General features: G+C 51.0%; 1 protein-coding gene across 1 annotated transcript in view; it reads left to right on the top strand.

Moving 5' to 3' along the window:
* The first annotated feature begins 1,698 nt into the window (after nucleotides 1-1,698).
* Nucleotides 1,699-20,979, top strand: part of FGD1 (FYVE, RhoGEF and PH domain containing 1) — a 39,785-nt gene continuing 20,504 nt past the window's right edge. The window contains exons 1-4 of the mRNA XM_016137319.2: nucleotides 1,699-2,814; nucleotides 18,653-18,826; nucleotides 19,129-19,306; nucleotides 19,433-19,871. Coding sequence (XP_015992805.1) covers nucleotides 2,508-2,814; nucleotides 18,653-18,826; nucleotides 19,129-19,306; nucleotides 19,433-19,871 — 1,098 coding nt within the window. The 5' untranslated portion in view covers nucleotides 1,699-2,507. The remainder of the gene's footprint in view (nucleotides 2,815-18,652; nucleotides 18,827-19,128; nucleotides 19,307-19,432; nucleotides 19,872-20,979) is intronic.

The raw sequence follows: 20,979 nt of genomic DNA, 5'->3' as shown, positions 1-20,979 counted from the left end.
TCATTGAAGGGTCCTAAACATGAGAGTGATATAATTTGATTTACCTTTTCAAAATCTCACACTGCCTACAGTATAGAGAATAGATTCCAAGGAACAAGACTGAAATAAGAAGGCTGTGACAGCTCTGCAGGTTAGAAATGATGTTGGCCTAGATTAGGGCAGTGGCAGCAGAAATGAAGAGACTACATAAATTTGAGAGATATTTCAGGAGGTAAAAATGACAGGACTAGGAGATTGCATGGGGTTGGAACAGAAGAGTCGGGTATAGCTCAGGTTTCTGCTTTGAGTAGTGTTAGTCACTAAGGTAAAATACAAAAAAGGACAAACAGGTTAAGAGGAGGATGCCCTGAGTTGGGGAGAAGCTGAAGTTTGGGGTGTCTCTGAGATATTCAGGTAGAGCTGTTTAGTAACCAGTTGAATGCATAGGTCAGGAGAGATATCAGGGAGTCATCAGCAAAGAGATGGAGACATGGGAGTGACCATGATAATCAAAGGAAAGAGTGTGGAGAGGGAAGACAAGAGAGATCAAAGCCCTAAAGAGCATCAAGACTTAAGGGTTGGACAAAAAGAGCCTGGAAAGTAAAAAAATTACCAAGGAAGTGGGAGAAAAATGAGAGTGTGATGTCATGGAAGTGGCCTGAGGAGGAGGAGGAGGAGGAGGAGGAGGAGGCTGCCAGTGTCAAATGCTACCAAGAAGTCAAGTAGGATTACTTCTGAAAAGATTCTGTTGGATCTAGTGACACAGGCCATGGCGGACCTTGATGAGATAGCACTATCAGGCAAATAGTGGAGGAAGATTGAAGTGGGTTGAAAGTTGGAAAATTAAGACAGTGAAGTGTAGGTGACTCTTTTGAGAAGTTTATAGAAAGGAGAAGAGCGGGAGGTGGTTGGAGAGGGAGACTTTTTGGTAATTGTTAATTTGTTTTAAGATGGAAGAGACCAGAGTATGTTTAGATGCTGATGGGAAGGAGCAAGGGATGGACTCTGTAGGTTTGGTGGAAAGAAGTCAGACCTACTTTAGTGACTTCTGTTTCCTCTGTGAACTAGGAGGTGGGTCATCTGCTGAGGGTTAGGAGGCAGATGGAGAAGTTGGGCCTGTGAGGAAAGGGGGAGTTTGAAATGGCTTCTGTGGAACATGGGGGAGAGAGAGAGAGAGAGCTGTCTAGGGACACATAGTGTTGTTGGTCAGCACTGAGGGCCTGGCTGAAGCTGGGGACCATGAGTTTATAGTGGCACAAATCTGTGAGGTTGGGACAGTTTTTCTCCAGTAATGTTTAGCTACCTGAGTGCAGGCATGCAAAAGGCAGACCGTTGGACTGATCCAGGGTTGAGATGTTGCCAGGCATATGTGACAGTCCTGTGAACTGAGGCTGTTGGCAAGAGAGTGGTCTGAGCAGAGTGAAGAGTATCAAAGACAAGCCCTAGGGAAACTCTGGAACATGTGGAAAAGCTTCTGGAAAAGAGATTGAAGGGCAAGTGGAGGGGGGAAGACCTGAGATGGGACAGAAGGTAGAGTTGAGGGGTTGAACCCGGACTCTCGCCTGTGTGGGACCAAGAAAGGATGGGGAAGGCAGGCTGAGGGAATTTTCAAGGGGAAGAAGGAGGGCTTTGAGGGCGGTCACAGCGAGAGGTGAGGCGGGACCGAATGAGGGGGTGTGGCCAAGCGCCAATCCCGGGCTAGGGGGCGGGGTCCGGATTACTGGGTTCCAGCGCCGCTGTGCCTGCGGCTGCCTCAGCGACGGCTCTCGCCTCCCCACCCCCCTGCGCTAGGCTCCTTCCCGCCCGCGGTCGCGGAGACCCAGGCCGAGGCTCCGGAGGACGGCGGAGCTGGGCTCAGACGGCTCCCCTGACCTCGCTGCTGGAGCATCGTCTGGAGGGATTGCCGGGGGGAGGGGGCGGTGAGCCCCGCAGCCCGGGCGCGCCGCGCACACGCGCGCCCCCCGCCACCGCCGTCCTCTCCTCCCTCCCCACCCTCCCTTCCCCTGACCTCCCCTCCGCCCCCCAGCTGCCGCTGGGGCGGGAGGAAGAACCCTTTCCGACCAGCCAGAGGAGCCCAGGTCGATTCCCATTCGGGGAGAAAGAAGAAACCCGGCGCTCCAAAAAGATCGACTGCTCGCCCCGGGGCCTCCGAAGTGGCTCGCTGCCTTCGGAAGAGCCCGCACCCAGCTCAGCCCCCCGATCCTCACCCGGCCGCTGCCGCATAGACAGCGCTCCCCAGCGGGCCCCCGGCCCCGCCGAGCCCACTCCCTGCGCGGGGCCCGGGCCGGCGATGCCTGGCACGGCAGCGGCGGTGGCCGTGGCTGCTGCTGGTACTGCCACTGCTGCCACAGCTGCTGGCCCGGGCCCGGGCCGGGGGCTCGAGGCTCCGCAGTGGGGCTGAGTCCGCAGCCCCGCCCCCCGAGCCTGAAGCCGCTGCTCCGCCGGGCGCCGGGCCTCCTCCGCCCGCGCCTCCGCCCCAGGAGCTGGAGCCAAGCGGGGAGCCCGGGCCCCGCGCCCAGGCCCAGGCCATGCATGGCCACCGAGTCCCGGGGGTCGCCGGGCCTTCTGAACCCGAACAACCGACCGCGAAACCCCCCGGCGTCGTTCCACCGGCCTGCGCCGACTCGGACCCTGGAGTCTCGGATTCCGGACCGTCAGTGCCCAGGGGCTTAGGCTCGACTCTCGGCGGCCCCCTGGATCCCCAGTTTGCCGGACCCTCGGACGCCAGCCTGGGCTCTGCTCCAGGCCCCCGGGTCTTGCCCTGCGGCCCCAGTCCACAGCACCACCGGGCCCTGCGCTTCTCCTACCACCTGGAGGGCTCGCAGCCCAGGCCTGGTAAGTGATCGAGAGAGCATGGGAGCCCGGCCACGGGCCTGGTACTGGGAGGGGGTTCTTGTTCTCGGGCTCCTAAGCTCCACCTCGGGGCCGGTCCGCTCACCCAAACCCGTCGAGTCTTCTCAACCCCCAACCCCTTCCTTCCCTCCCTCCTCGGCCTTCCTCCATTCCTTTCAACCTCTGTCCCCCGACTCCTCTCTGTTCCCCGACTCCTCTATGTCCCCTGTGCCCCTTCGACCCCTCCATCCCCATTATCTTCTTTCTGCTGAGGCTAATGGGAGAGGGAGAAGTCCAAGAAAAAGGGGCAGGATTGCAAGGCAGTAAAGAGGATTTGGTTGGGGAACCGGGGTTTATTTAGGGGAATAGGAGAAAAGGAGCCTCACATTTGCCAAGCGCCTACATTGTGCCAGACACTGAGCTGGGTGCTTTACGTGGATTCTCACTGCTACTACAGGAGCCTCCTGTGAAGTATAAATTAGCCTCATTCTGCAGAGGAGGAAACTGAGGCTCAGAGAAGTTAAGCAACTTGCCCAAGGTCACACGGCTAATGTGGAGCCAGGATTCAAAACCAAATCTATTTGATTCCAAAGCCTGTGGTCTTTCTGCTCCCCCAAACTGAGGTTGGAGACCATGAAAGTAATGCCAAACCTTCTGCTTATGTGATTTTCTCCTGTACTGTTCAGCAGCTCTGGAGTATGAGTGGAAAAAAAAAGAGGGATGGTGGATTGATCCAAGATTGGGCTTTTGCCAGGTGTGTATGGCTGGAGGACAAGGGAAGGAGAGAATAGAAGGTGCTAATGGGAGAGAAAGGTGGAAGAAGTGGGGCTTGGGGTCAAGCTGGAGGGGCGAGCTGGAGGGGCTGGTGGGTAGGGAGACAGCATAAAGGTTAAGGCAGACAGAAGCCAGTTGTAGCAGAGCTGGAGAGCTGCAGGGCTACAGGGTTGTTTGTGAGGAGAAATAGGATGCCTGAACTTGGATTTACAAAGGTGGAACAAGTCTAGGTTAGGCCACAGACCACTAACAGTAGAGGCCTTTGCACTGCACAGACCTGAGTGTCTGAGGAGTCCAGCAGCCCCTCCCCTCCATCCGAGGACATCCCCATGTGGACCTGAGGTCAGGAGCCATAGAAGAAAGGCAGTGCATATTTGCTGTGCCTTCCACTGGACAACACTGATAGAGATGTTGAGCCTTTGGAGGGCCCCCAGGGCTCACCTCCCAGGCTCCATAAATCTTTGGGACTGTGGCCCAGCACCAGGTAGCAATGGTGAAGCAGAATGGACCCCTTGCTGCCCTTATGACCAAGGGCTAGTCATTGAACCTCTGGGAGTTTTCAGGGGCTCCTTCTGTGTGGGCTGGAGATATCCAGCTGATAACAGGCCTTTAACCCCCTGCCCTAAATGTTGTTCCTGCTGGCTTTCCAAACATCCCCTGACAGACACTGTGTGGAGCAGGCTACCCATCTGCTTTGTTACCGCATCTTCTTTTCAGATCTCAAAACATGCCACAAGCACTCCCACCTCAGGGCCTTTGCATCTGTTTTTCCCTCTGCCTGGCAGCTCATTTCCCTGCTCTCCTCAGCTTGTTCCTCATCTTTCAGGACTCAGCTCAGAAGTCACTTCCGAGAGACCTTCCCTGACCACTTTAGTTAGGGCCATTGCAGTTTCATCCTTGTGCGCTTTCATCCTTGTACTTAGTACAGTCTGCAGTGATCTCATAATATGTGTCTACTTGTTTATTGCTCACCTGCTTCCAGTAGAATGTGAGCCCTGTGAGGGCAGGAGGATTGGATCTGTTTTTTTCATTCTTTTATCCCCAATGACTAGCACAGTGCCTGGCACATAGTGGGTACTCAATAAATCATTGTCGAACAAATGTCTGAACAGATTAAAAAGGAGCATCTAGTAGGTAGGCCCCAGTAATTGCTGTTTAAGAGAAGCACAACTGAACTTCCCTTCGGATACTCTAGAACTGAAAGTTAGATGGGTAGCATCTAGAGTGTTGTTGGTACCTGGCCTCTGATCAATACACAGAGTTGCCTTCCCACTCCACCAATCCTTCCAAATTACCAATCGTAATACCCATCCTGAACCATTTCCCTCCTCATAAAAGTGCCCAGGGTCATTTTCACAATGAAGTCCCTGCCTCTCTGTACTTGGTGTGTGTCTTTTCTATTTTTTTTTTAACTCTAAGATGAGGATTGGTACTAAGATGGGTGTTAGGGAAGGATCTGGCTTCCCATCCAGCCATTCCTTACTCTGACTCACTGTGTGACACTGCCTGAGTGACTTCCCTTGTTTGAGTCTCAATTTCCTTATCTAGAGCATGCCATGAGGAATCTATGAGATACTGGTTGCAAAGCCTGCAGAATGAAATACAATTTTTAAAAAATAAGAGAAAAACCTTCTGAAGAGGAGGTGGAGAAATTACTCAGGCCCTGCCTGGTAAGGCAGGCACTGGGCCATGTGATTCACAGCCTCATGGGGCGTGAGGGGGCCGCCTCCCCCACTGCCCAGTCAGCCCAGGGGTAGGCACGAGTGACTTGTTCGTCCATAGTACTTGTCTATAATTGGTCCAAATAGGGCAGGGTTGGTGGTTGTAGGGTGTGTGTATATGTGTGTGCATATGTATGTGTGTGAGAGAGAGACAGAAAGACAGAGACAGACAGAAGAAGTTTATTTCTTGAGCTTCAATTAAAGGGTTGACAAATTTTATTCCACATGTTAAGATTTCTGTGTGCCTACCAACGTCCTCAGACTGCTGAGGCCATTATTGAATCATCATCCTTAGGGCCCAGTGGCCCATCCTGTGGGGATCTTTTTAAAATAATGTTTATATCTTATCCATGTGAAAAGCCTTGAATTGCTTCAAAGTGCTTTCTCTTTTAGTTACCCTGATTCCTAGTGGGGGAGGGGATTATTTCTATGTCCATTTCTCAGATTGATAAAGCCTATGGCTTCTTTGGGTTACTGAGATAACCTAGTGAAATGCCAGAGAGGGCTTTGAGAGAGTCCGAAAGGACTTCGCAGGTATAGGTTAGCTCACAGAGATTTGTGGGGAACCCTTCCCTATTCCTCAGGTTCGAGGCCTAGTATATTCTTCCTTCGCTCAGTAAAGAGTTGTACCTGTTGCTTTTTCGTGGGTAGCAAAAGAGCTGAACCAATTGACTCCAGCAAGAGGGCCTGCTCAGAGACCCAAGGAGTTAGAATTGGAGATGGAAGAGCCCCTAGACACCATCTTGTACTGGGTTTCCCAAACTGGGTAAGCATCAGAAACCCTTGTTCACTTTGAAAAAATAAACGTGATTCCTAGACTCCACTCCAGAGCTCCAGAATCTTGGAGTTGCAACCTAGGAACCTATTTTCGAAGCTCCCCAAGTGATTCCGATGCACAGCCTAGATTAGGAGCCACAGGTCAAGCCCATTTTGCAGTTGGAGCAGTGGAGACTCAGAGAGTCAGTTAGCCATGGTCCTACAGTGAGTCAGTATCATTAGGGCCAGGGGAATGCATCTGCCTCCCTCTGAGGCTCTCTCCCCAAGGCTATCTGTGGGCTTCACTCACTTCCAACCCCAAAGGGAGGCATGTGATCTAAGCTACAGAAAGTGTCTCAACTCATCCACATACAACCACTGGCTGCCTCAGTTTACCCTCTATGTTCATCTCTCTTGAATAGCTGCCATTTGGAAGTTCAAGCTGGAAGGCAGTTTCAATTCTGGGACCCTAGACAGAGGAAATCCTGGCATCAGCAACACCCAGCACAGGGCCTAGCCCTAAGGAAGGGCTGTAGAGGGGTGTCAGCAAGGTTTGTAGAGCAAGGAGGGACACGAAGTACAGTTCAGGTAGGAAGTTCGATGGGAGCAAAGGCACTGAGACATGGGACATCCTGGGGACTGGGACTGGTATTGGGGGAAGTGAACAGATAAGGCTGACAAAGAGACCTTATAAAGGGGAACCATCGAAGAGTTTATTAAGCAGGGGAATGATGTGCTAAGATGTATTTGAGAGATCCCCATAGCTGCATGTGGAAAGTAGATAGTAAAGGTGTAAGAACAGGAGCAGGGAGACAGTCAGGCAGAGTTTGCAGTTACCCCAGTGAGAGGTGATGGTAGCTTCGGTTTGCGCCATAGTAGATGAAGAGGGTAAGACCCAAGAGATAGACATTTGGGTGCTAACATGGGCAGACCTTGCTGGTGGCTTAGGTATAGAGGCTGAGAAAGAGGAGGAAGTCCAGGATGAGTCTGGCTTGTTTACTAAACCAAGTACAATGACCCAGTGGGTGGTGATGGTAGGGCCATTTACATGTAAGAGAAGGAGCAGGTTTGGGGGAAGATACTGAGTTGTATTTGAGACATATTGAGTTGAAGAGACCTGGGGGATGGCCAGATGGAGGTGGCCAGCAGGCATTTGGATATAGGTTTGGAAAGCTCAGAAGAGAGGTTTTAGCCAGAGATATTTGCTAGTTCTCACTACCAGTGCATACCATGGACCACATGGTGGCTCATGGGGAGAGCATGCGTGATTCTTGGGGCCAGTCCCATCCTTGAAGACAGATAGAAAGGTCAGCAGTTATGCTGGGGTGGATCACTCATTACCTGCACAAACTTTGTCTTAGAAATGACTTTGGGGCATATTAAAGCATATTTGCATCAAGTGGAGACCATTTCACATACACCCAGGATAGTGGCTTTTGCAAAGAACTGAGGGAATACACCTGAAAACCAAGTCACACATCAGTAATTCCTGTAGTTCCCTCGATGTTCTTCCTGTTGAGGGCATCCTGAGAGGCCATAGAGGGAGGCTTATGGTAAGAAGAGGGGGCTAATATCAGGAGGGGTTGGTGGGCAGTGCTAGGGATTTTTGGAGAGCAGCAGTTTGAGATTCCAGGGGTGTGTCTGAGAAAAGACCTAGATTTGGTTCCTAGTCAGCTGAGGCCTTCCAAACCAACAACAAAATGTAAAGACTTGGGTAGCTGGGAAAATGACTTCTCCAAACAGGAGTAAAAGAATTGAAGTTTCTAAATTGCAAATGATTGGCACCACCATTTCTTGGCCCTTTCAGGTGCCTCTGTCCCTGGGGCAGGGACCAGCTGAGGCTTCCTGCCCCCTCAAGGGGGAGTGACATCTAACAGTGCCCCAAACAGACTCAAGCCATGGCTTTTGGGGGGCCAGTTAGCTAAATGCCTTAGGCAGATGTGGAGCTGGCCAGACACTGTCTGGGTGGGGCTAAGACCTGTCTGGAATGACAGCTGGAAGCACAGTCTGCCACTGGCCAGTCCGCAGAGTTAAGTTCCCTTATCTGAAGAGAGCAGATATCCTTGGAGCACTAAGTCCAGCCTCTCTAGTTTCTTGGACCTAGAAGGTATCACACCTCCAAAAGATGCCTCAAAACACACACAGGGCTGGAGACAAGGCTGCAGGGCAGCTGTGAAGGAGCCTCAGCACTCCTAGGTCTGCCATTGGTTTATTGCACCCCCAGGCTTCCCTTTTCCACATTTGTAAGTCTTGGACTTGGTCATTGCATTTGTCTGACATATAATAAGGTGTCAATAAATATTTGGTGAGCAGTTAAGGGAGAGTGACAGAGGGAAGAAAGGAGGGCATTTATTCATTTAACAAACATTTATCAAGTACCTCTTTTGTGCTGGCCCTGTGCGAGGTGCTGAGTGGGCAACAAGGCAGGCACAATCTCTGTCCTCATGGAGCTCCTTTCTAACAGGGAGACATACATGACAACTAATTCTAAGTGCAGATACTGCAAGAACATATGAGGAGGGGACAGGCAAGGAAAAGAGGACACTTGAATTGAGACCTGAAGGAAAATAGGAGTCCAGAGGTAAGGAGAAGTGGAAAAGCCATTCAGGCCAAGGGAATGACATGTGCCAAAGCTCCAGGCGGAAGGGAGCACTTTCGAGGAACTGACAAGAGGCCATTGTGGCCAGACAGAGGGGGCAGGGAAGTGTTCCTGAGCTGGGCCTTACTCGTCCCCATTCTCAGGAGTTTGGAGTTCACCCCAGAGGCAAAGCAAAGGGAGCCCTTCAGAAGGCTGCAGAAATTGGAGGGGGGATTGTGTTTTCATGAGCTGTTTGTAGTGTGGAGAGTGCCTTGTAGAAGGTCCTGAGGATGAGAGGGAAACCAATTAGGCTGGAGTGGTAAAAAAATATGTGGATTCTAGAACTACTAAGAAGTTGAATCTGCAGGATTGGGGTCTGGCTGGATGTGTGATTTGAGAGAGAGAGAGAAAGAAGTCATGGAGAAAGAGAAAGAGAGGAGTCATGGAAAAAGCCTAGTCCCTGGCTTGAGGAGCAGAGTGAATGGAGGTGCCATTCCTGGGATGGGGAAGGAAAGAGGAAGAACCAGTGAGGGGCTGGGGTAGGGGTGTGGTTTAGAGCGCACTAAGTCTGAGGAGCCTGAAGACAGGGCACCTAGATGGTGGTGCCCAGTAGGCATCAGCTTGTACCCATCCTGGCCCCAGAGTAAGGCATAAGGGCAAGGGGCACAGGTGTGTGGTTGAGGCCCAGAGGGGGAGTGGCAGGTTCTGCCTGGTGCTGGCAGCCCCTAGCCCTCCAGGGCACTTCCCCATGCAGGGAAGGGGTTAAGTCATGGAGGGATGGCTCCTGGAGAAAGCGGGGAAAGGCGGGACTGGCAGGGCTGGCCCCAAGGAGCTGCAGCTGGCAAAGAAGCTCTTCCGCCTGGGCCTCCTAGGCCGGCGCTGCTGCCTTCGCCTTTACCTTCACCTTCCCTGCTCCCCCTCCTGCTTCTGCCAGGCTACCCTAGGCCGGGCCTCCCGCCTAATGCATTCCAGGTGTGGATACAGCCCCTCCCCCATCCCGGGGCTGCCGTGAGGGGGCAGGGAAGGTGTGGGTCTTGCACTTTGCATCTCTTAAGGGCTCCAGCCTCTAGGCCTCCCTGCCTGCTGTGTCTCCGGAGAATTCCTTCAGGGATTTCTGTCTACTCCCTGTGGCTCTGGCAGGGTCCGGGCAGTGGTGAGAGTCCCCCAGATCCAGCCCTTCTATTTTCTAGCTTCATGTGACCTTGGGCCAGTCACTTCACTTCTCTTACCCCCGGTTTTCTCATCTAGAAAATGGGGTTATCATCCTCCACTGGGGTTGTTGTAAGAATTAAATTCTCTGGGTAAAGCTCGCGGCACTCATCATGGCACACTGTAGCCATTCATGTTCAACAAATGGCCCGGGACTGCCCTTTTTGTTCCTGCCCCTTTGCCTCTCTGGCCTGCATTCCTCTGTCTCTTTCTCCCTTCTGACTTGCCCCAGAATTTTCTGGCTCCCTCTCTAGTTGTCCGGTTCTCTGGGTCTCTGTAGTTTTCCTGTCTTCTCCCTCCTTGTCTTTGTCTCAGTCTGTCTCTGTCTTTTTCCTTCATGATCTCTCAATTTTGACCAGGACTTCGGTGAGAAGGAAGGGGAGATGGGTGGGTGTTTGGGTCCCTGGGGTCATACACAGCAGAGGTCAGAGAGGCCATCCCCTAGTGGCTTTGTCCTCACTAGGAGGGAAATCTCAGCCAGCGTGGCAGCCCTGGGACCTGGTAATTACTGCCCCTAGTGCTCCTAGCTGCAGCTCCACTCCTCTCCCTTCCCTTCCTGTCCTCTGAAGTCCCCAGCCCCTCCCGGGGGTGGAGCTACCACCCCCATCCTTCTCTGGCTTTAGGTCTAGAGACACTGGGAGGAGGTAGCCAGGCCCTCACTGCATTCTAGCAGCTAGAAGAGGGAAGGGCTGCCTCTACTCCCATGTGGCTGTGTGTGTGCGCGCGCGCGCGCGTGTGTGTGTGTGTGTGCGCGCGCGCGCGCGCGCGCGCGCACGGGTGCATGTACGCATGCCTGTGCCTGGCTGCCTGGCTGTCTTTGTCCCCATGGGTCTGTTTTGTGGATATCTTAATGTTCTTTCTGTCTGTCTGTGTGTATGTTTGACTGTGTGTCTGTACATTTGTGTGTGTCTATGTGTGTCTTGGGGCCTGTATATGTTGTTGTATGTTCCCGTATGCCCAGGTATGTGTAGGTCTTGGCTCTGTCTAAGCCCCTCAGGGTTTCTAGATGTTTCTGCATGTAGATCTCTGTATGTAGATCTTGTGTATGTGTGTTTCTGTCTGTCTGTCTGTGACCGTTTGTGCTGGTGTCTGTCTCTGTATGTCCTCTAGTACCTTGGTGCTGGTGGTTAATGTGGGAGGGGGTGCCTGCCTGTCTTTTGCCCTTTCCTGCCCCTTCCTCCTGCTCTGGAACCTTCTTGCAAACCCGAGCTCTCTGTTCACTGTGCCCTCAAACACACTCTTCACTTCTCCACCCCTACTATTTATACCTTTGCTCACTTTTCTTCCCTTGCCTGCAGGACCATGCCCAGTCAGTCTATACCTATAAAAACATAACCCATCCTGAACTGCTGAACTAGAAGTCTACCTCCTTTAGAAAGTCCTCTCCCCTCTTCATTTCCAAATGTGATTTATTTCCCAACTCAGCAAACATTGACTGAGGATGTTCTCTGTGACTCTAGACACAGACACACTTGGGATACAGTTTCAACTCAACCACTTCCAGCTGTGTATCCTCGGGCAAGTTATTTTACTTCTTTGTGCCTTAGTTTCCTTATCTATAAAACTGGGCTAATAGCACACAGCGTTGTTAGGAGGGTGCTATACAAGGAAGCATCAACATAATGCCTGGTTCAGAGTAGGTGCTCAACAAACAGTTGAATCCCCATACCTTATATCCTTCACTAAAAAGTGAAGAGTTCACATAGTTCTTGTAATCCCCTGTTCTCTTCTCTGGGCATCCTGCCTAGGTCAGAACGTGAATGGACCAGACAGAACAAAAAGCAGATTCCACTTAAGGGAACTGCCAACAAGTATTACCTGAGTCAGTCCCCTGAGCCTGCTCAGGTCCAAGGGAGGCTGAGCTCTTCCAAGGGGGTGGGAAAGGGGACCTTCATGGCTGCCACCCAAGAGCCAGAGCACATAAGATAGGACAAGAGGTAAACGGCAGAGGGGGGAGGGGCTTTAAGGACCATCTAACTGAGATACTGCAAAGTGGTGGCCCACAAGTGGAATCTGACTCACAGGTTTCATTTGACCTACTCACTGTTTTTAAAATTAGGGGATTTCACATAAAAGTCTGGATTTCTGGATTTCTGGTTCTCTTGAAATATTGGAAGATATGAAAAATACAGAGTCCTGCTACAGCAAGGCGACAATTAGCTAGATGGGAGGAGCTGCTATCCCTATTTTGGGTGAGGCTTAAGCTCTTTTATTTATCCCAGTCCTAACTATTTCCTATTGACTTAGACTGTCACATTTGACAGAAAGTTCCTCACTTTACACAAGGGGCCTCACTTTATGGAAGGGGCTTCACTTTACAAAAAAGAGTTCCTCCATTTTACCAGTCTTCTATTTTGTCAAAGAGTCTTTTATTTACAGACATCATCCATTTTACAAAAGGGTCTTTACTTTTTAGAATACTTTCTCATTTTACAGAATGTCTCTGTACTTTGAAGAAGCCTCCTCCATTTTGTAGAAACTTCTTCCCTTTACAGAATGGACCTTCTCTTTATCAAAGAGACCTCCATTTTAAAGAAAATTTTTCCATTTTGCCGGAGAGAACACTCTGGGCAGCTCCCTACTTGCCAAAATTACGCCCACTTTCCAAAAGTGCCTTCACTCTGTAGAAGGTGCCTCCATTGTTCTGTAGAGTCCTTCTGCTCATAAGACCAGTTTGTTTCAGGGAAGGAACCTTATAGCTACCCACAAGGTTCCCCCTGTACTTCTCACACTTGACAGAGCTTTGTGTTTGAACTTTCAGAGAGAACATCTTACAGGTCAAGCAAGGCCTGGGTGCAGTCTGGCCTCAAAGGTGAAGTGGGGAAGCTGGGCTGGACTCCATGTTCAAAGGAAAGAGGTGGGGGAGCTATTCCTTTTCCCCAGCTTTTTTCTCAAGCTAAGGGACTCCCCTTCCCCCCATGGATGTGGCTTCCCAAAAAGCACTTTCTTATTTGTTGTTCTTTCTTCTCCACTCCCTCTGTTCACTTTCCCCCATCCTACCCCACCCCCAGGAATTCCAGCAGTCTCTGGGGCCTACCTCTTAGCTTGAAGAGACAGAGATCTGGGTGTGCACTGGAGATCAGGAGGCCTGAGTGCTGGGGCCAGCTTTGGCCCACTCTAGCATCTCACCATTTTTTCACAGTGAGGAGCAAATACATATTCTCCCCATTTTGCAGATGGAGAAATTGGGATCCGGATCTGTGAAGTGACTTCCTAGGTCACCAGGGAGTTAACGGCCTGGATGAGGTTCAGTCTGTGGCTCTATTAGCTAGCTGTCTTGAAATTAAGCTGCGTCTACAGCTGGGAGAAGGGAGAGGGGGTGCTGCTGACCAGGGAGAGGGAAAGCTGGGAGCCCAAATTCCCGGAAAGAGGTGAGGGAGAAGCAGTGGCTGATTGCCCTGGGAAGGGGCAACCAGAGGAGTATTTGTCTCAAACTCAGTGAGAGGATAGACTTGCTCTGCCAGTAAGCCCAGAAGCATGTGCTCGAGGTCCCAGTAAACAGGGTCATGCAGCAGCCAGAAACAATTTTTGGAATGATTTTACTATTTCAGTAACAATGAGGTATCGTGGGAAATTTCAAAACTTATATTTGTAATACTAACTTTCCAATTTTTTATGGTTTATAGCTTGAATTAAATGTGGATGGGGGAGGGATGCACCATTGTCTTTTCACTGCCACCTACCTGCCTCTAGTAAGAATTCTGCCCTGATGTGAGGAGCTTTTGTGGAGAGGGGCTGGATTCTGTGTCGGTCTCTGGCTGGTTTGGTCCTGTTTCTCAATGTGTCAGTAGCTTTGTGTTGGGTTGCAGCCTGCAGCCTGTGGGCTTATGTATCTGTGTGAGTGTGTCTGTGTGAATAGTGTCGTGTCCTTGTGCATGTGCAGTTTATTAGCTTTCAGGTTATACCCAAATTGCTCTGAGGTTGGGGGGCACTACGTCCTTTCCCTTCGTGGTCTCATGGATTCCCAAAAACAAGGAGCTGTGAATATTATTCAATTTACCAGACGAAGAAACTGAGGCTCAGATAGCTGGAGAGGCTTGGTAAGTGTCACACAGCTAGTAAATGGAGGTGCCGGGATTTAACTGCAGTCTGTGACTTCTGAACCAGCTGTTCCTAACGAAGGTGCCACAACACCTTAACCCATGAAATCCAATCAGCAAATGTGATCATACCTCCCTACTTTGGAATAGCCAAGTACCACAGGTTTTCAATTATTGATTTTGCTTTTTAATAAATGAGAGCAGGTTCAGGTTTATCTCTGAAATAATGTCACTGTCGTGAGCATTCAGGGGCCCACTGTGGAGAAACTGGGTAGACTCCACAGCTTGCCTGAGACCTAATAGATAAGAATCCGGGAGTCCCTGGCCTCCAGGTGCCACCTCAGAGGCCTAGCTCTGCCTCATTCACGTGAAGCCCTCCTTGACAAGGGTTGCTGGAATTCACCCAGAAAAGTAGTTAGATTTGAATTTCATATATATGACAAATAATTTTTGGTATAGCATAATAAGTTTTTAGTATAAGCATGTATGTATGAGATGTGCTAAGAAATTACTTACTATTTATCTGAAATGCAAATTTAACTGGGCAGCCTATATTTTATCTCGCCACACCATGGCTGGCCTTTCTGTCCCGAGCTTCCCCAGTCCCGATAGGCTGACCCCCTTGCACCTCCTGAGGCCACACTTAGCTTCTCCTGAATGATCTTCTCTTCTCTTTGTGATTGAGATCTCCCTGAGGGTCAAGATCAAGATTGCCCTCCAGCCTGCCAAGGGCATGTTGGGGCACATGCCCATACCTCCACCCCATAGCAGAGCTGGGGCAGGGCCCAGGAACTCCTGAGGTGCCCTGGGTATGCTTCCTGTGGATGACAAGAGACACTCTAGTGGCAATAGTGGCTGTGCGTGCACATGCTGCGTCATGCATGTTGCACACAGACCCGTGAACAGCTCTGGTTCTCACTAGGTCTTTGAGGGCTGTTCATAGTCAGTGTGTGTCTGGGTACAGTTTCACAAAGTTATGAGGTTTGGTGTGACTTTCTGTGGAGGTGGGGGCTTTGTGGCCTCTGCTCCAGTGGGCACTGGGGACTCTAGTAAACCCAGTGGTAGAGGAGGCAGTGCTTGCTGGTGGAGGCTTTGTCAAGGTGTGTAGGAGTGGGCACGCATGCGCGTGAGAGATAGAGAGAGAGGTTGATGGATTGTCTACCATAAAAAATGGGCTGGAGAAAACCAATGTAGGACCTAGCTGGGTGGGGAAGGGATGGGGCAATGGGAAAGGCAGTGGTATCTAGGAATGGGAGAGCCTCCCCTTGAGCACCCCTAGAGCAGGGATAGGATTTTCACATCTCCCAGCACAGAATCAACTGGGCTTAGAGCAGGGTTAAAAATATTTGAGGGATTAAATGAAGCTGAGGGAAGCCAGAAAGTCCAGCAGATCATGAGGGACCACGGAGGCCTAGCTGAGAAGTTCCTATTTACCCCATGGGAGTCACAGAAGGTCCTCATACAGGTAAGTGGCATGGCCTGAGCTGAAGATTCATGCAGCCACCTGGAGGGAGAAAGACCTGGGGCCAAGGAGACCACTAAAAGAAAACATAGGAAGAGACAGGTAAATGTAGGCAGAGGTACAGGGAAGGGGAGCACTAAAATAGAACAGGGAGGGATCTCGAACCTTCTTTCCTTCAATGAAGCCTCGCCTGGTTCTTGCCAAGGTCTAGGTTCCTGAACTGGATCCCTGTTGTTCATCTTCCTGTGGGCAGGCCTAGGGGAGTTGCTCTTCCTAGCCACACTGTAGCTCACAACTTTCTGAAGCACTGAGGTACACCCCCACTCCTCCTGGTTTCCTTCTTTCCCAGCTTCCCCTTGGAGAGCATGGTTAAGAAACGAGTCCAGACCAGAACCAGTCTGCTGAAAGTCTGCTATTGACTTGCTGTGTGATCTCGGGCAAGTCACTGCCCCTCTCTTTGTCTTCATCTCCTCATTAGAAACTGGGCTGACAGTCTATCCCCCTCTCACCTAGGAATCCAGAGTGCCCCAGAATATCTGAATTTCATTCGGCCTCCCATTCTTCAGGGCTGCCTGCACAGAGGTAGAGAGAAAGGAAAGGCAGGCCCATCTGTGGGCTCCCAGGTGAGGTGGCTGAGGAGGGAGAAGAGGATGGGCCAGAGCAGGGCCATGAAGGGTGGTATGGTCACCCTATCCCCAGTACAACGAGTGAGGTAGAGGGAGAGAAGCCCTGGCCAGGGACCCCGCTGCCCTGTACAGACTGGGTGGGGACAGCTTACCCAGAGAAGTGTGGAGACAGGGTCAAATGGGCTCCTCCAGCCATAGGAGGCAGACAAGGGACACCTGGGACCCCAGCATCTATATGTGTATCTTTGTGCCTGGCTTTACTCTTTGGATCTCTGGCTCTGTCAGCTACTCTCTGTGTCTCTTACTTTGTCTAGCTATGTGTCTCTCAAACTGTCTCTGCCTATGCCACCCTCCAGGTGATTCATCCTCTTCAACCCCACACCCAGGGGGAGGGCAGGGCAGGACCAGGCCAGGATGTGCTGAGTAGGGCAGGGTGAACAGCCCAGCTGAGCTGAGAGAACTTTCTCCCTCCTAGTCAGGGCCCTGCCTGTTCAGGTGGGAAAGGAAGTGAGGAAACTGCACCCAAAGCAAGGTACAGGGGTCGGAGAGGGGGGTTTCATCTGGGGCCTGGGGCACCATGTTTCCTCAGGGCTGAGAGGGAACCTTGGCCTGAGTCCCTAGGGTCTACCTGACTGGACTGTGGCCAGGGTGGGGTCAGGGACCCAGGGAAGCTGCTGAAATTCTGGAGGTTGGGCTACTCCTTCCTTCCAGGACTGGGAGACCTAAAATTTCCTGTGATGATCCTGTATGGGGTCTCTGTGTGTGTTCAGCTGTGTGTTTCTGTAACAGAGGCCATATGACCGATTAGAACAGGAAGCAAGAGTGAGTGAGTGAGTCGAGTGAGTGAGAGAGAGAGAGAGAGAGAGAGAGAGAGAGTGTGTGTGTGTGTGTGTCTGAGTCTGAGCCCCTAAGACCAAGGGACACCATGGATATGCTTATTTCATGTGTGTGACCTAATAAATTATGCCATATGCCTGTGATTATGTCTCTTTGCTCCTGGGTACATGGTAGTGTGTGACTTTGTGCTGTTTTGCCATTGTGTGAGGTCGTGTCTGACATGGGATAATGACTGTGTATGGCTAGTCTTTGTGACTGTAAACTGTTTACAGGTATGTGAACTTGTAATATCATATCATGGTGTGTATAATACTCTGTGGCCCTGCAACCATGAGACACAGTATAAATGGCACTACATCTTTGTGACTCAGTAGAACCATGTTTGAGGAGTATATAAGCAGGTATAGGATGATAAGTGGCTGGGTTATTGTTGTATGAGAGGCTTTTGAGGAATGGTAGGCTTGCCATTGTTTGACTGTGTCTTTGTGACTTTACATGACTATGTTTGCTAGTGTGTAATAATATGTGAGGTCGTGACTGTGGATCTTTGTGACTACGTATGACCAGGCTTTCAGGAGCACAATGGCTTGTGATTGTACATTTGAATTTGTGTGGCTCTGCAATTGTGTGAAATAGTATAAATGACACTATAGGTCTCTGACTAAGTGGGCCCATTTGTAACTGGTCATGTGTGAGACTATGTAACACAGGGTAACAGACCCTCGGTGGGTGTGAGAGGCCATGTAGCTGTGGCACAGCAAAACTGACACCATGTGTGAATGGGAGCTCTTGACTGCCACTTATTCTCTTGTCTTTATACCTTTTTGCCTGCATCCTTCCTTACACAATGGCCTTTCATGGCTTTCTTCTGCTCACAGAATGGTCTCCCAGCTCCTCAGCCTGCCATCCAGGCCTTGCTCTCTCTGCTCTGGCCCCACTGACTTCTCTACATCTGAGACCCCACCCCCACATAGCTCTCTGCCCAGCCAGGCCCACCTGAGCCCGCCACTTCTTTTCTCAGGGCATGTCATCCCTGGGGGGATTCCCTCACTGTCAGCCAGACCAAATCTTCTCTCCCAAGTGTGACTATCATCTCCCCCAGGGCTAAAGACAGAGGTGGTTTAGGGAGCCCACAGCGAGGGAAGAGGGGCAGTGCAAAAAGGCCTCCCTTTTTCTGACTTGTTGCTTGCTGTCTTAAAGCTGTTATCTATGACCTGAACACGGGATGCTCTGTGTGTGTGTGTGTGTGTGTGTGTGTGTGTGTGTGTGTGTGTATGTGTGTGTGTGTGTGTGTGTGTGTGTGTGAGAGAGAGAGAGAGAGAGAGAGAGAATATGTATGTGAAAGAGAGAGAGGCCGGGGTTTTAAGAAGCAAAACTTTTTTGCTTATGAAATACAATTTTATCATTTGTCAGCACACTCAGCTATATAAAATTGTAGACCAGGGAGTTCACATATCCTCAGGACCTTAAGAAAAAGGCTCAGCATTCCCACTTTGGATATATAAACAAGGGCTGCAAACACAAACTATAGGGTGCTCACACCCACCTCTGCCTGGTTAAACTCGAAGTAAATAATGCCTGCTTGACATACAAGGGATTGATGTATTTGATCACAAAGAACTCTTGTCTATTGATAAAAAAAAAACAGCCGGCCACAGTGCTAGGCCTGGCTCCCCATTTGAGGGCTGGGATAGGGGCTTCCCAGAAAAGCAGTGTGGCCAGGAAAGGGGCTCAGGGAAACCCAACACCTCAGATAAAAAAGTGCCAAGACTCGCTACCCTCCAGTCCCCTTTGCAGTAACAACAGTTACTTCACACCCAGTTTTTCCCTTTCTGCAGGGCTACACCAGGGAAATCGGATCCTGGTTAAAAGTTTATCTCTTGACCCTGGCCAGAGCCTTGAGCCTCATCCAGAAGGTCCCCAGAGGCTTCGCTCAGATCCCGGTCCCCCAACTGAAAACCCCAGCCAGCGTCCTTCACCACTGAAGCGGGCACCGGGCCCAAAGCCCCAGGGTAAGTGGTTCCAAAGAGGGGCAGAGAAACAGCCCAGGAAATGGGACAGAGGAAGGGAAAGGTGGCCAGTGGCAGAGGAGAGGACATAGTAGAACAGGAAGCACCGTGGTCTAGGGGCAGAGAACTGTGGCTTAGGGCTAATGTGTGCATATTACTGTCTTGCCTCATGCCTGCTCTCTACCTACCTCCTACAGAGGTGCAGACTGAGGGTTTGTGGAGGATCTTGTGGCCAGGCCACGAGAGCCATATCCAAACCCAGCTCATTAGGATCTCCCCTCTCTCTTTCCTGTCTATCTCTCCAGTCCCCCCAAAGCCCAGTTACCTGCAGATGCCCCGGATGCCCCCTCCACCTGAGCCCATCCCCCCTCCACCGTCACGACCATTGCCTGCGGACCCCCGAGTGGCCAAGGGCCTGGCCCCCAGGGCAGAGGCCAGCCCCAGTTCTGCAGCAGTATCTTCACTGATTGAGAAATTTGAAAGGTGAGTCCGATCCCTTGGGGACCCTGTTGGGGTGAGGGTGGGCTTGGGACAGGAAGGACAATCATAAGACAGGCTTCTCAGTCAAGCTCACACCCTTCCTCCATATGTGTCCACCACCCACCTCAGAGAGCCTGTGATTGTCGCCTTGGATAGGCCAGTCCCTGGCCCCAGCCCAGGTCCCACAGAGCCAGCCATGTTGCCACAGCCACCCGTGCAGCCACCAGTGCCCCAGCTCCCTGAGGGCGAGGCCTCCCGCTGCCTGTTCCTGCTGGCTCCTGGGCCCCGGGACGGTGAGAAGGTGCCCAACCGGGACAGCGGCATTGACAGCATCAGCTCACCATCCAACAGTGAGGAAACCTGCTTCGTCAGTGATGACGGGCCCCCCAGCCACAGCCTCTGCCCCGGGCCCCCTGCCCTGGCTAGTGTCCCTGTTGCTTTGGCTGACCCCCACCGGCCCAGCTCCCAGGAGGTTGATAGTGACCTGGAGGAGGAGGACGACGAGGAGGATGACGAGAAGGACAGAGAAATCCCAGTGCCCCCGATGGAGAGACAGGAGTCTGTGGAGGTACTAACCCATGTTCACTAAGTGACAGGACCATGTGGAGAAATCAGGAGCCTGGCTGTTCTGCTTGGTTCTTCCCCTTTCTCAGTATTTTTGGAAACAGCATGCTTCTTCTCTGGATGTTGGGCTTCCTTGGTCCACTGGTACTAAATATGAGTAGCAAACCCCTGTCCCCATACCATCATTGTGACTACCAAAATCACCATGCATAGTTCCAAATGCCCACTTGGAAAGTTGTTCTACACTCATCAAAGAACCACTAGCTGGACCTCAGTTTTTCCATCTTGAAGATGGGCATCCTGCTTGGGGATCTTTAAAGTCCTATTCTAGCTGGGAAATCCTATGAATCAGTAGCTATGTGACATTGAGCAAGTCTCTGCTCTTCCACCATAAGCCTCGGTTTTCTTATTTGTAAAATGGAAAGTCTCTCATGTCCAGAGAGACTTCTCAACAGCTGGCCTCTGGAGGCACAAGAGCTAGAGCCCCCTAGGGACACGAGGCTGTGGGAATGAAGGCCCTTGGCAGCAGGAACCCCTTTTGGGCTCCGGGAGCCTAACACTGCTTCCAAAGGTGCCCTTAGTTAGGTCCCAGCCAGCGTGCCTGCTCCATCAGAACCCTGCTCAAAGGTGGGAGCCAAGGCCAGGGACTCAGCAAATATGTGTTCAATGAATAGGAAACTGGGCCAACAGGCAATGAGTTTTAATACGTTTTTAGACTTTTGCTTTTTTTCTCCCACCTCAGGTACTCAGCAAGCCTTTGCTGACAGTGAACCGAGTGGGTGAATAAATAACTAACTAACATTTATAGTCTACTTAATCTATAGTCTGCTATGTTTTATTTATAGTAAATCATTTAATTGTCTCAATTACACATGGACTTAGGTCCTATAATTATCTGTATATGTAGATGATGAGACTTAAATACAGAGCAGTTACACAACTTATGCAAGCTGATGAATGGCAGAGTTAGGATTTGAACCCAGGATGTCTGACTTCCCCACCCACACACCTAACCACCACACTATGCTGAATGGATAGAGAGAGCAGATGGCTGGGTAGAGTGGCCAAGTAAGGAATTGCATGGCATCAGAATTGAGGGGTGGCTTTAATGA

The sequence above is a fragment of the Rousettus aegyptiacus genome, unplaced genomic scaffold (assembly GCF_014176215.1).
Source record: "Rousettus aegyptiacus isolate mRouAeg1 unplaced genomic scaffold, mRouAeg1.p scaffold_m13_p_9, whole genome shotgun sequence".
In the NCBI taxonomy this organism is placed as follows: Eukaryota; Metazoa; Chordata; class Mammalia; order Chiroptera; family Pteropodidae; genus Rousettus; species Rousettus aegyptiacus.
Note: the sequence above shows the minus strand (reverse complement) of the source record. Positions and strands in the feature narration are given on the sequence as shown.